The following is a 14,527-nucleotide window of genomic DNA, read 5'->3' as shown; positions in this document are numbered from 1 at the left end:
ACAAGAGTCAACAGTCATGACAGCACTATATTTCATCTATATGGCCGGGAAAGGGGAATTAAAATGAGGCCCTTCAAGAGAGAAAACCCCAATAACTTGTCATTAAAATAAAATGACCGATTTGTACAAGAGTAGTTCAAAATTTATTTATAAATTTGTTTAAAAGAATATAAGACATTTTTTTCTTTTGTGCATATTTGTACCACAGATTAAGAAAGTAGGGATTAAAATCTAAAAAGACCCCCAAAGCTTTCCAAAACCTGATCTGAGAATTAGATAAGAATGTGTCACTTAGAAAGACAAGCCTAATGCTAGCATTAGGAATAGCATTAGGAGATATACCTAATGTGAGTGACGAGTTAATGGGTGCAGCACAACAACACAGCACATGTACAAAGCATATGTAACAAACCTGCACGTTGTGCACATGTACCCTACAACTTAAAGTATAATAAAAAACGAAAAAAAAATTTCATAAAGAAAAAAAAGAATTCATGGGGCAGAAAATGTAAGGGGTTCTGGAAACAGAGACTTGAAAGTCCAGAAATGAGCTATAAATAAACTGCTGCTAAAAAAAAAAAAAAAAAAAAAAAAAAAAAAAGCCTGTAGCACCCATAGCTCTGATTAACCTGAAAGCATCAAGTGACTTCCTTTTTCTACCTTACCAACATTAATTATACTTCCAATTAGAAAAATAATGTAGCATTTCCCTGGCAGTAGAGATTATATGAGTTCAGTAATCAGCTCCTCCAAACATGCATAAATGAGGACAGGGAGAAGCCAGTCACTCCTGACTGCACCATCAAGTGTGTGGGCAGTTGAAATCAAGGTAAAAACAGTGAAGCTGAACAAAATCACATTAAGAAAAAGCATCTCATGAGGCTTTTCGAGGTCAGCTGATGAAGGCCAGATAGGAGTCAATATTTTCTCATATACCCTGGAAGAAAAAGAAAACAAAAATTACCACAAGCAGCAAAATAAAATTCAAAGCCTTTGTAGTCAAAAATGAAGTTCCTGCAAAGAATGCTCTTACTGCATCAAGCTAAAATGACCATTTTTTAAAATTAACAACTTAAATGACCATCGAAACTATTTTCTTTCAAGTCACATTGCATTTGATTCCCAAAATAGTCTTGGCCAATAATGTAATGGTTTGTCAAGTGATGTCTTATTGGCTGTGTTCTTAGACTAACAGAGGTCACAAATAATATAGTTCGAAAATGTTGTCACCCGCCTACACAGTTACAGCAAGGACAGGAAGAACACATGTGGAACAGAGCAATTTAAATGGAAATGTCTCAAGTAGGGTTACGCTGTATTATGCAGGTGAAAGGTGCCTTCTAAGAGGACCTTGAGGTAGGGAGATAGACTAATGAGTCTCCACTCACACCATGTACAAAGGGTCAAGAGACCTCCATCAAGCCTTCCACAGTGCTGGGCCACGTTATGTATGGAATACACACTATTGCTGTTTCTTCTAACACTTTGGGAAATTAAAATCTCAGGTTGCCTCATTGGTCATAGGAAATGCTGAACTGCCCTTGAAGACATAGGATTAAGAGTTTCCACAGCATCCCAAAGAGCCTCACCTGCTGTATCAGAGGAAATATCATTTAAAGGGATTTTTTAAGTGACCCACCTTAGGTGCCTCAAAAAAACTAATAGAGGACCCTAGAAAAATCAAAATGTATTTTTTTACATACAAAAGCAATTATTGAAGAATAAATGTATATGTTAAGAAATATGAGAAGACTGATTTAAATTAACAATGATTAAAAAATAAAAATCAGTCCACCTAACATACACACTTATTGGAGGCCTACTGCTTAAGTGTCTATATGACATTTCAAGAAGCCGCTGCTTCTTTCCATGGCTTGGTTTTATCATAATTTCTGCCTTCCTCCTTCTTTTCTCTGGCTCTGGCTTTTTACTGGTTCTGCTATTTCCTCCAAGTCTTTGTGAATTGAGGCATAACCTTCCTCTTTCATTCCTTGGAGGAGCTCAGTCCTCATCTATCAGTCTTTAAATGGTGACATATCCTTAATTTAATAGTAATTCTAATATATTAATATAAGTTGTTAATCTATATATTAATTGCGTCCACTTGTTATTTGCAAAGCATGTCCTAAATAAAAGTTTAATTTATGTCCTCTCTTCTTACTTTTGTATGTTTTTCTTTTATGAACAGATGTTTTAAAATTTAATGTAGGTACAGTTACTTTTTCGGTTTTCTCTTTTTTCTTGGTTTATACCTTAGGTCTTACAAAATCCTTTCTCAGCTCTATTTTATAAATACCCTGTCTTATTTTCTAAAATGTAAAAGTCTTCCTTCCTATTTAGAAGCTTTAATCCACTTAGAAATGTTATGAATTATGTCGGGACCTAATTCCATGTAAGTACTCAATGGTCCCAATAGCATTTGTTGAACGGTCTGCTTTCTCCCAGTGATGTGCTCTACCCCCTTCTGTCATACAAAAAAATTTAAAAATTCAGAAATGTTGGGTGTGCTGGTGCCAATTGCATACCACACTAAATACACAATTAAGTTTCCATCTATACTTCTTTACCTTTAGGAGTGAATTGGTTACTCTTGGTTCTTTGCTTTGATTACAATTTATTTGAATCTATAACTTATTTGAGAGCTCATTCCTATCTATTAACAAGGTATAACTCTTCATTTATTTATTCCACAGTATCTTTCTACAAAATTTTAGAATTTTTTTTTCTTTTCTTTTGAGAAGGAGTCTCGCTCTGCCACCCAGGCTGGAGTGTAGTGTAGCCATCTCAGCTCACTGCAAGCTCCGCCTCCTGGGTTCATGCCATTCTCCTGCCTCAGCCTCCCTAGTAGCTGGGACTACAGGCACCCACCACTACGCCTGGCTAATTTTTTTTGAATTTTTAGTAGAGACGAGGTTTCACCATGTTAGCCAGGATCATCTCGATCTCCTGACCTCGTGATCTGCCCGCCTCAGCCTCCCAAAGTGCTGGGATTACAGGTATGAATCACCGTGCCCAGCCAATTTTAGAATTTTTTAAAAAGGGTCATGCATATCTTTGGTTGGATCTTTTAATTAGATTTATTTACTCCTAATGTGTAGAAATGTAGTTTTTACATACTGATCTTACATCTACTAACATTGCCAAGCGTTTTTTCCTTCTAATAATTTGAATGTAAATTATTTTGGATTTTTTATGTAAATAATTGTATCATCTGTGATTTATAAAGGTTTTTCCCCCTTTTCAATCTTTATATCTCTTATTTAACAGAAATGTTTTTAATGCTTTTTTATTATTATACAGTTTTGATCCCTTTATGAGGCAAAGAAATTTCCCTTCTATTCCTAGTTTGCTAGAAGATTTTACTATGAGTATTGTGATTTAGCAAATGCTTTCTGTACTCATTGAGATGATCATATGGAGTTTCTTTTATAATTTATGAGGTGAATTATCTCAGTAGGTTTTTTGTTTTGTTTGCAATAAGCCAAGCTTGCAATTCTGGAATAAATCCTATCTCATGAGGACATGCTATGCTTTTTCATATTTATCCTGTCAAAATCTTGTGATTGTTTTGAATCTATGTTTATAAGTGATACTGAGTCTATTTTTTTCTATACAGTCTTTGTTTAATTTTAATTCAAAGTCACATTTACCTGCTTAATCATTTTGAATACTTCCTTCTTTTAATCAGAAAACTTTCCAGACATTTGAAATAATTTGTTCCTTGAAAGTTTAATAGAATTTTGCTCTAATATGTATAGGCCTGGTCTTTGTTTAATGGGAAGACAGTAAGACATTGCTGTTGATAGTGTTTGTATCACTTTGCGTGTCCACCAATGATGTGTAAAGTACCCTTTTCCCCACAGCCTTGCCGACAGAGTATATATTGTCAATCTTTTAGGGTTCTTTTTGCCAAATAATTGATAAGAAATGGCATTTTGGTCTAATTCTTTTTCAAGTCTGCTTGGTTGTCTTTCATTGCCTCCTATTTTTTGCTCATTATTTCAAATCCAATTTTTATTTCATCAAATATTTTTTAAATTCAGTATCTAATCATTTTAGCACATGAAATCATCTGGCCCTCTGTTGTGTTTGTGATGTTGAATCACAACCACTTGTTTCCTTGCGTGTGCGGTAAGTTCCAGTTACTGTTTTATGCCTGGGATATGTCAGTGAACACAACAATCCAATGGCCCCGCCCTTGTAGAACGTGGAACATACATCAATCACCACAGGGAGAGGTGAAGAGTAAACAGTCAACAAAACGTACAAGGAAATTATGTTTCAAAAGTATGTTAGAAGTTGAAGAGTGCTATAGAAAAAGGGAGGGGAGCCTAGAAAGGGAACTGCAGGAGCCAGAGTGAGAGGACAGGCAGCAGCTTTAACTAGGATGCCAAAGTAACCTCACTGAGACCGTGGAATTCAAGAAAGTAAATGAAGGAGGACAAACCATATGGATATTATGGAGAATAGTATAGACAGAGCAGCCAGTGCTCTCAGCAAGAAAGCTGGTGTGGCTAGAGAGAAATGAAGAACGAGAGCCAGAGGCCTAAGAAGGGGTCTGGATCATGCAGCACCTGGTAGGCTGCTGGAAGGACTTCGGCTTTTACTAAAAGTGATTTGGGGGGTGGTGGAAGCCATTGGAGGGGTATGCGGGGACAGAATCTGACTTCTTTCACTCTTGTATTGAGAACAGACTGTAGGTAAGTAATTGTGGAAGGAAGGAAACCATCTAGGAGACTACTGCAAGTATCTGGATGAGCACTGAGAGGCTGGAAGCAGGATAATGATGATGAGGATGGTGAGAAGCTGCTGAATTGGATATATTGGGAAGGAAGAGTCAAGAGGATTTGTTGATGGCTAGCTGTGTGGGTGTGAGAGAGAGACTGCACCATTACGGAAACAGGAAAATGTGCAGATAGAGCACTGGGGTAAAGGGGATCAAAGGTTAGGTTTTAGACATGTTAAGGCTGAAATGTGTATTACACATCTTGGATAAGTAGAGATGTGTTGGGTAGGCAACTGGGTACACAAGTCTGGAGTTTGGAGGAAGGGGTCTGGGCTGGAAATAAACTTGGGAGTCATGAACATACAGCTAGCATCTAATTTCATAAGAATGAAAGAGGTCATCAAGGTATTAAGTGAACATCAGTTCAGAAAGTGGTCCAAAGCAGATCCCTGAGGCACTTCACTGTTGAGAGGGCAGGAAGATGCAAGGAGTTCAGCAAAGAGGAATGAAAAGGGGTTATTACAGAGGTATATGAAAACCCAGGAGAGTACAGTGTCCCAGAAGCTAAGTAAAGAAACGGTTTCAAAGAAGAGGGAGTGATTCACCGTGACGAAGAATGGCGAGCAGTCAAAAGATGAAGATTGAGAAATAATCGTTGGATTTTGCAATGTGAACACTTTTAGTGACCACGAAAAGAACATTCTTTTTGATGGGTAGATTCTAAAACCTGAAAAGAGTGGGTTTAAGAAAAAACAAAGAAACTAGAGATAGCAAGGGTAGGCACCTTTTAATGTTTTACTCTGAAGGAGGACAGAGAAACAGGGCAGTAGCAAGAGTTCGGAAATGTGCTATCAACAGAATTGATAACTGATTTATATTTTATGCTGATGGAAGTGTTCTAGTTGAGATGGAACATTCAGCAATTCAGTAGAGAGGAGAGAGTATTATTAGAACAAAGTCCCCCAGGAGGTGGAGAAGATAAATCATAAAGCAAAGCAAGTACAGAAGTGCAGATGTCTGGAGGTCAATAGAGGTGAAGGTGGGCACCTGAGGAACTTTCCAGATTTCTCTTGCTGCTTCTTTTAAGTAAGGAAAGCACTGATAAGCCCTTTGGACTTGGATATGCCCATCCTACTAAAAATTTCACCCAATCATCCTCGCTATTACATCATGAGAAAACAATGCTCCTCTCTTTGATCTGTGAGGAATCTAAGCAGAGATTTGTGGCTCACTAAGGCCTGCCAATAGTCATTGGTGAGCCAGATTGCCACATCCTCACGTCCTCAGAAGCCTATGTGATATCCATTTATGCCTTCCCATCATCTTCCCCTCTGCTCCAGATAGATACTTTCTAAGTTTTAAGAGCAGTTCCATAGAGAAGAAATGACAACCATACAGTGTGTTTCCAAGCCCTGACAAAATCTAAATTCCAATCGTGTTTCACAACTAAGTTATACAAGCTTGGATAATGTCTGCAACTCACAATGGCCCATTTTCCACATGACTCCTACTCACATATTGTTGCAAGACAGTATGTGTACATTGCATCACACAATGCAAAGATCCTGCGTTTCAGTTATTTTCTCTGTTCCATACTGTCCCATTCTGAATGCCAGAGTGTAACAAATGAGCATATATTAGGGATAAATAGACACATCCAGGAAGCGTTCTCTGCAAATTTGCTTATGTTCAATTATCTTAAATATGTATACATTTGTAAAATCCATTCATCAATTTAAACTACTAGATTACTAGATGTCTTTCAAAGGTACATGCTATAAGATTTCTAACAGATTGACTTCTCAAACATGATCATTGGTCTGTCGAGTATTTATTAAAGGAAGATCTTCTCTAGACTTTCTAGGTCAGCAAGCACTTGACTATTTTGTTGTATTTTTACCGGTTTACAGATTTCTATCTGATGTGTGTGTATATAAAGGGAGTGAGTGTGAGAGAGAGAAGGCAGTTATGCACTTGGACTTCAATGAAACTGGAAGGCCTATGGTCTTTAGTTTTTGATTTTATACACATTGCAAACCTTACAATTATATATATTCCAAAGCTTTGGTGCTCGCTCAATAACATATTGTGCACACAAAGTACATTAAACACATATTACAACACAGTTGCAAGGTTTTCATCACAGAAATATGTAAGGATATTTCATTTTTTAAAAGTGCCTTTTGCTATAGGGTTTTTAAAAAATCATTTTGTAGTGAAAAATTAACTACTGGTTTCTTTGATGTGTTAGTTTGACTGAAAGAATGTATTACTAGAGAATGCTTATTATTTTTATAACCATATTTCATTTAAAATCTTTCTGAAAAAAAAAAACGTTCATTTGTTTTTTTGTAGGTCTGCGCAAGGGATGATAAAAAGCCTTAGAGTCCAGGCAATCATGCTGAAAACAAAGGGCAGGTGTCATTTGTTATTGTGATTGGCCAGAGCTAAAATCAGGACTTTCTCCCTCTCAGAAGCTATTGTGGAATTTACAGTAATCCCCTGGCTGACTGCCCATCACACTGCTGAACAGCATAACAACAACAAAACATAATATCTGGGGAGAAGGCCAAAACATATATTAAAATTCTCATTGTTTTATTCTTCAACATTCAAAGATGATTTTTTTAAGAGAAAAGAAAAAAACTCACCCAGCTGTTACCGTTATTCATATTCCAACAGCCTCCAGATTGCTCGAGGCCACCTGGTTGACTTTTGCCTTGGAGTCGGTCCAGAAAAGCATTATTTACCCTTTAAAACAATGAAAAATGTGTGTGAGTAGAAAACTTGCTGCAGGGCTGAGAGATTTCTGAGAACCTAATGTGTTGTGTGAACTGACCCTGGGGATAGCTTCCTGGCTTCAGCTTACAAGACATCTACAGACACTTCTCTTCATACTAACCATATGACATGCTATTAACCGCTCTTTACTGGAGATGGTGCCAATCTTGGCTCAAGCCAAAGGGGGTATGAGTTCTTAACCTGAGAGTTTCAGGCACTCATCTCCTACCAGTTCAGCAAGACCCTAGTTCAAGAAAGAAACTACAGCCCTCAGAGTCATGCCAGGTATGAACCTCAGAGGCTGGAGAAAGACAGAAGCCTCAGCACGAACCAAAACATGAAGAAGAACCAAAGATAGCTCTATGGCATTATTGCTGCAAGACAGATGTCCTTCCCATGTTCCCTGCACTCCACTGCCAGTCTTGCTAAAGTAAACTCCACACATGCAAAGCAGAAATGGAAGGCAGTAGGGTGATGGTTATATTATTCTATTTCTGGAGCTCGCTACCTGGTTGTTTACTTTATAATTAATCATCATAAATATCTGCTTTATGGACCTTTCTGTGTTTCATATTTCAATTTTTAAATTTAAAATAATAAATCACAGGTAACACCATGCTCTGAGTTGCCCACGGATGGCTGAATAGAGTCAGGGACTTGGAAACTGAAGAAATGACACTGCAATAGGTACCTTATGATATCAACAGATTATTTAGGAAGTACAGAAATAAGACTGTAAGCTTCTTGGAAGCAGAAACACAATGCCGGGTGCATAGCAGCAAATATACATGTATGGAAGGACGGAAGGCAGGAACCAGTCACATGAGCCTCTTGTTCAGTCATGAAGATAAGCAGAACGTGGTCATGGTGACTGGCTACAGGCCGGTGACTGGGGAGATTTGGGAACTTTGAGGAAAATAAAGGCTGGGTGGCAAAGTCAAAGGCTGGAGGGGGTTTTTGTCTGTCTGTGCTTGCTCAGTGCTAGCTAAGATGCCATCTTAGTTGCTGTTTCTCAACAACTCTAGGTCCCATCGGGCTGTGGTTCCACCTCAGCTATTGTAAAGCTTCTTTCCTGTCTTACCATAAAATCCATCCAAGTGCCATATTCTAGTCAGCCTGTTTCACTGCCAAGCTCCATGTTTAAGTCACCTTCTCTCAATCTGTCAGTGTGCAGATAGAATAGTATCCAACTTCGCTGGAGACTCAACTATCAAGAAAAGGAAAGTGACCCTGCTCCCCATTAAACAATACAACCACTGGTATCCTGGACTGCCTACATGCCTGGGGCTGTTCTTATCCAGTCTTTTTTGTCATTAGCAAAGATGGGTTTTCATTCAGCATCCTCCACCCCACACCCAAACCACTGGAAGGCTTGTTAGCTCTACCTCCTGAACACATCCTAAATTTACGCTTTCCTTTCCATGGATACCATTCTAGTTTAAATTATGATCTCCTCTTCACCTTGCTAGTGCTTTTACTCCCACCTTCCGTAATCTAGTCCCCACACAACTTTACTAGATTATGAAAGAAATCTTGTCTTCCTGTAGCTTAAAATTCTCCCATGACTTCTCATTGGTCTTAGAATAAAACTGGCTTATAAAATGTTGTGTTATCTTGCTCCTGCCTACCTTTCCTCCCTCACTGAGTATTATTCTCTTCTTCACTCACTATAATCCCATCGCATGGGGTGAGGTGTGGTGGCTCATGCCTGTAATCCCAGTGCTTTGGGAGGCCGAGGCAGGTGCAAGACTTGAGGTCAGGAGACTAGCCTGGCCAACCTGGCAAAACCCCTATCTCTACTAAAAATACAAAAATTAGCCCGGCACGGTGATGGACACCTGTAGTCTCAGCAACTCAGGAGGCTGAGGCAAGAGAATCACTTGAATCCGGGAGGCAGAGGTTGCAGTGAGTGGAGATGACGTCACTACACTCCAGCCTGGGTGACAGAGCAAAACTCTGTCTAAAAAAATAATAAAAATCAAAAATAAAATAATAATAAAATCCCATTACTTGGGACTCAAAAAGTCCAAGCTCATTTGCACTTTAGAGCCTCTGTGCTTGCTTCTCCCCTGTTCGTAGGCCATCTAAGTCCATGCATCTGCCCCCAGTCTCTATGTGGCTGGTTCTTCCTTTTCCTTTGATGTCACCTCTGCAGTGAGGCCTTCCTAAGTAACCTATCACCTCCAATTTCTTCCTTAATATCCTCTTGTGATATGGTCCTCACAGTACACATCACCATCTGAAATAACAGTGCCTTTGATTGTGGACTTCCATTTCTCTCCTCCAGATTATAATTTCCACATGGTCAGGGACCCTTTCTGCCATGTTTTGCCCTATTCCCGGGACCTAGAACTAAACCTTTATGGAACGTGACCTGATAATGTAGTTCCTAAATGAACAAATCTTCCTGGCACACATTCTTCACCCCTGAAAACAACATGGATGATGAGTGCAGACTGCAAAACAGCTCACTGGCAATTGCTCTCAATTCACTCAAACCCTGCGAAGACCGATGCCTTGTCACGAAGACACAAGGTAATGTGATTCACTTTTGAGCATCAGTTACTAAGAGGACATCAGAGTGGTTGAGCACTCTTTGATACTATAGGAGTGTCCTCAACTTGCCTATGTCCACGGCAGTGTGAGTCAGCTAGAGATAATGGGGGAGGAAAGAGTTCGCTTCTCTCAATTCCTATCAAGAATCTAAATGGGAGGGAAAAGAACCAATTTCTATTTTTGTTTAATAGTTTTAGAAAGTACATACAAGCTACTGCGGTCAAAGTCGTGCTCTGGGTTTTCTTCTGAGGGTTAATTTGGATAAAAACTATTATTCAGGGATGGTTCAAGTTTGAATAAATCAATTCAGTTCATCCCAGTTTTCACCTCATGGCCCAAATCCTTTCAAGTCCTTGACCCCCATGCTCTCTCATTTCTCTCCAGAGTTTCTACTTGTCTTCTCCTACTCAAATACTTACAATGGGTCAGGTCCAGGTGCACTCAAGCTCATTACAGGTTCATTGAAAAGCTTGTCAGGAATCTCAAAGCTTTCTATTATAACACTCAGAGTTGAGTTTTCTGCAATGTGAACTTTTAAACTGTAGAAAGCACGTTGTCTTTTTGATGCCAATAAAATTGTGCCTCTGGAGAAAACCTAATTTACATCCCCTACACACATACTATATAGCTTGTGGTGTTGCCTTGAGTAAGAATGGACACAGCTGTTAAGAGTTCATTGAATATGTATTCTCACATGATAATATGGGAAAGCTCATGGCACACTTTAAAGGCAATACAAATGTAAGCTCTTTTCAAAAACTGATGAAGAGCATAAAATATATATTTAATAACTTGATAAGAGACTTCAAAACTAATTACTGAGTTTATTATCTAGAAAAATCTCTTCTTGGATTAAATTTGGAGCTACACATTTATTGGATCTATTTAAGTAGAATCAAAAGAAAGAGAAAATAACATATAGAAATCAAACAGCCCCACCAATATTTAGGTATTCAGTAGTATGGAAATAAAGAATGAGAGCCAAGATTCCTATAACAAAAAAGTTATCTTTTCCACCTCTAATCAAATAGCTTGGGTGTTTATTAGGTGCCCATCAAAGATAAATATTTCAGCAATGGAGCCTATTAATGTGACACATCACTATGTTTAAGATGCTTAAAGTCTTATAGTTTGATTAATCCTCAGAAGTCCAGAGAAACAACTGGCTATTACTAGGAATCAGTTTATAAATACAATATCAAGTGTTTTATTAAACAGAAAGTATTTTAAAGAAAAAATAGGCCAGGTGCGGTGGCTCACACCTGTAATCCCAGCACTTTGGGAAGCCGAGGCGGATGGATCACCTGAGGTCAGGAGGTCAAGACCAGCCTGGCCAGCAGGTGAAACCACATCTCCACTAAAAATACAAAAATTAGCCGGGCACGGTGGCATGTGCCTGTAATCCCAGCTACTCAGGAGGCTGAGGCAGAAGAATCACTTGAACCTGGGAGGCAGAGGTTGCAGTGAGCCAGGATCCCACCACTGCACTCCCGCCTAGGCAACATAGACAAAATTGAGACTTTGTCTCAAATTAGAGAGAGAGAGAAGGAGGGAAGGAAGGAAAAAAACAGTAACAAAATGACTAAATCATGGCCTACTTTATAATAAATAGTTAGCATCCTTCCCCACCACCATCTTACCCAACAATGTAGCCTAACCAACATATCAGAGTTTTGATATTTCCTTAAATAAGAGAAAAAATATATAACTCACATTTGTAGTTTTAAAACTATTTTGACTGGACTATGGGAACAACATAGTCCAGTCAAATAAATGTGAGCCCGCCGCCCACAGTTACAGGCACCATCAGAATAGGGCACTTCCACCGAATGCTTTTTAAAGTCTCTCATTTAGAAAATGAAACCACCATAACTCAAAAACACACTTTAGTGACAGTGGGAAGGTTAAATACATAAAAGAAGCCATTCACTATCAAAAGAATTTATTCCTTTAATTTGTGAAAACCCTTACATTCTTCTCCAAGATACTCAAGTACACCCCTAATGAACTCCAACAACCCGTGTCCCCCCCTAGAAATCTTAGCATAATAATGGCAGACAATATGGTGCTTATTAGCACTGTCCCAACAGTAACATGATATTTTACTAGGTGTTCTTAAGTCTGATATTAGGATTAAGATGGGGAGTGCTCAGACTATTTGAAAATTACTTAATGGTTCTAAGATTTTTTTCTCTAATGTATTTGTCAATATTAAATAACTTCAATGAGTCTTTGAGCTTTTGTACTCAAGTATGGGTATCTGACCATCTATATTAATGTAATTATTCTAATTAAGTCTATAAATGGTACAGCATCGTCTCAAATTAGGATACTCTGTCCCATGGAAGGAAAATTAAACATACCTTAATTGAACACACAGCTTAAGAACATGATTCAGCCGGGCGCGGTGGCTCAAGCCTGTAATCCCAGCACCTTTTGGCCGAGCGAGACGGCGATACGAGTCAGGAGACGAGACCATCCTGGCTAACACGGTGAAACCCCGTCTCTTTTACTAAAAAATACAAAAAACTAGCCGGGCGACGTGCGGGCGCCTGTATCCCAGTACTCGGAGGCTGAGGCAGGTGAGAATGGCGTAAACCCGGAGGCGGAGCTGATTGCAGTGAGCTGGAGAACCGGCCATGCCACTCCAGCCGGCGACACGGAGCAGACTCCGTCTCAAAAAAAATAAATTAAATAAATAAAGAACATGATTCAGCCGGGCGTGTGCTCAAGCCTGTAATCCCAGCACTTGGGAGGGCCGAGGCTGCGGATCACGAGTCAAGATCGAGACCATCCGCAACATGTTGAAACCCCGTCTCTACTAAAAAAAAATACAAAAAACTAGCCGGCGAGGTTGGCGGCGCCTGTACCCCAGACTTCGGGAGGGCTGAGCAGGAGAATGCGTAAACCCGGGAGCAGAGTGCAGTGAGCTGAGATCTGGCCACGCACCCAGCCTGGGACGGTGACAGAGCGAGACTCTTTCTCAAAAAAAAAAAAAAAGAACATGATTCAGTTTCCTAATGTGAGTTTATGCCACCTATCCAAGAAAATTGGATATTTGTGTGCATACACATATGTACACGTATGTGTGCTCATATATGTAGCAGTTGGCATACCTCATACATATATCACATCTCAACAACAGATTTAAATGTAATACACATTCCAAAACCATATGAATAATGTTACTGTAATGTTTTCCTAAAACACTGTACAAACTTTGTAGGTAATTGATTTAACCAAGGATGCTTATTTTATTAGCCAGTTATACCTCCTGTGTTCAGTCTGGTGGATTCTGGCTCTTTCTTCCTCTTGCTGCTGCCGCTTAAGTTCCAGTAATTCACTCTAGGAACAATAAGTTTCAAAATAATGGCTTTCAATTAACATGGTTGTACAGAAGACACCCAAATCAATTACATATTTAACCTCAACTGGTACAATATTTCATTTTTGAAACTTTTACTGAAGTACTATTTGGATGTGAAATTATTTTCTTATATACGTAGGTAGCAAATAACTGTGGCTTGGTCAAACAGAATTGCTCTGTGAGTGTAAAATTGCTAGATTAAAAGCCAATATGCATGGTCAAGATACTAGACCAATAGGTACAACACAAACAGAGAAAAATACAATGTAAGTCAAATTCATCTATGTCTTAGAAAAACAAATCAAATTAGTTCCTTCAGGAATATCACACAATACTATTTCTTGGTATTTCTCTAGCATTTCTTTCCTAATAAATTCATAGCAACTTACAAATAAATATTGGACTCAATCTTGTAGCGAAATTCTCTTAATAAAACATTCTCCATCCTGGAGAACAAGCAATCACCTATTATTGGTTAGTTACTTCTAATACCAGCAGAACTTTGAGATCTCTGGAGGAGATAGTTTGCTTCATATAAATCTTTATATTTATATGAATAATGGTCTGTTTGACCATTATTATAACTAAATCTTCAGCTTCCAACAATCTGCTTATCTTCTGGGAAGATGCAACTTAACTTCCAGACCCAGTTACTATGTTTACAGTATTATACCAAAGAACCAACCCCAGGATTTCTCTAATACCCAACTGTCTACCCTAAGGCAGAATAAATTTTAATCCCATTTCAAAGACAAAAAAATGCAAAGAGAAGAAAATTATTAGGCCCAAGTCATATACCAGTGCCTGAGTCAGAGAGACTTTCTGGTAGAGAAAATACTGTGTCTTAACACATACCAATAAAAGGTTGCTATTGTTGTTTTAACTCCCAAACTTCCTGGATGAAAGTATGCAAAAAACTCAGAGTTCAGGTTGACATTTTATTAACTTTGTTCAAAGACCCTCTAATATTCCACAGTCCCCCAAAATAAAAAGACTTGTTTCTTATACTGTGATATTCCAAATAAATTCCTCATCAATCCCTAAAGCACATTGCTTAACTCCAATTCCTACATAACACCAAGGGGAAATCATTGAAT

At 38.6% G+C, this 14,527-nt stretch overlaps 1 protein-coding gene across 1 annotated transcript in view; it reads right to left on the bottom strand.

The window, feature by feature from the left end:
- Positions 1–598: 598 nt before the first annotated feature.
- Positions 599–14,527, bottom strand: part of EPSTI1 (epithelial stromal interaction 1) — a 108,648-nt gene continuing 94,719 nt past the window's right edge. The window contains exons 9-11 of the mRNA XM_017871022.1: positions 13,335–13,408; positions 7,378–7,477; positions 599–937 (exon numbers count right to left, since the gene is read on the bottom strand). Coding sequence (XP_017726511.1) covers positions 929–937; positions 7,378–7,477; positions 13,335–13,408 — 183 coding nt within the window. The 3' untranslated portion in view covers positions 599–928. The remainder of the gene's footprint in view (positions 938–7,377; positions 7,478–13,334; positions 13,409–14,527) is intronic.

The sequence above is a fragment of the Rhinopithecus bieti genome, unplaced genomic scaffold (genome assembly GCF_001698545.2).
Source record: "Rhinopithecus bieti isolate Rb0 unplaced genomic scaffold, ASM169854v2 scaffold_5273, whole genome shotgun sequence".
NCBI classification, from domain to species: domain Eukaryota; kingdom Metazoa; phylum Chordata; class Mammalia; order Primates; family Cercopithecidae; genus Rhinopithecus; species Rhinopithecus bieti.
This window is presented reverse-complemented; position numbering and strand designations above follow the sequence as displayed.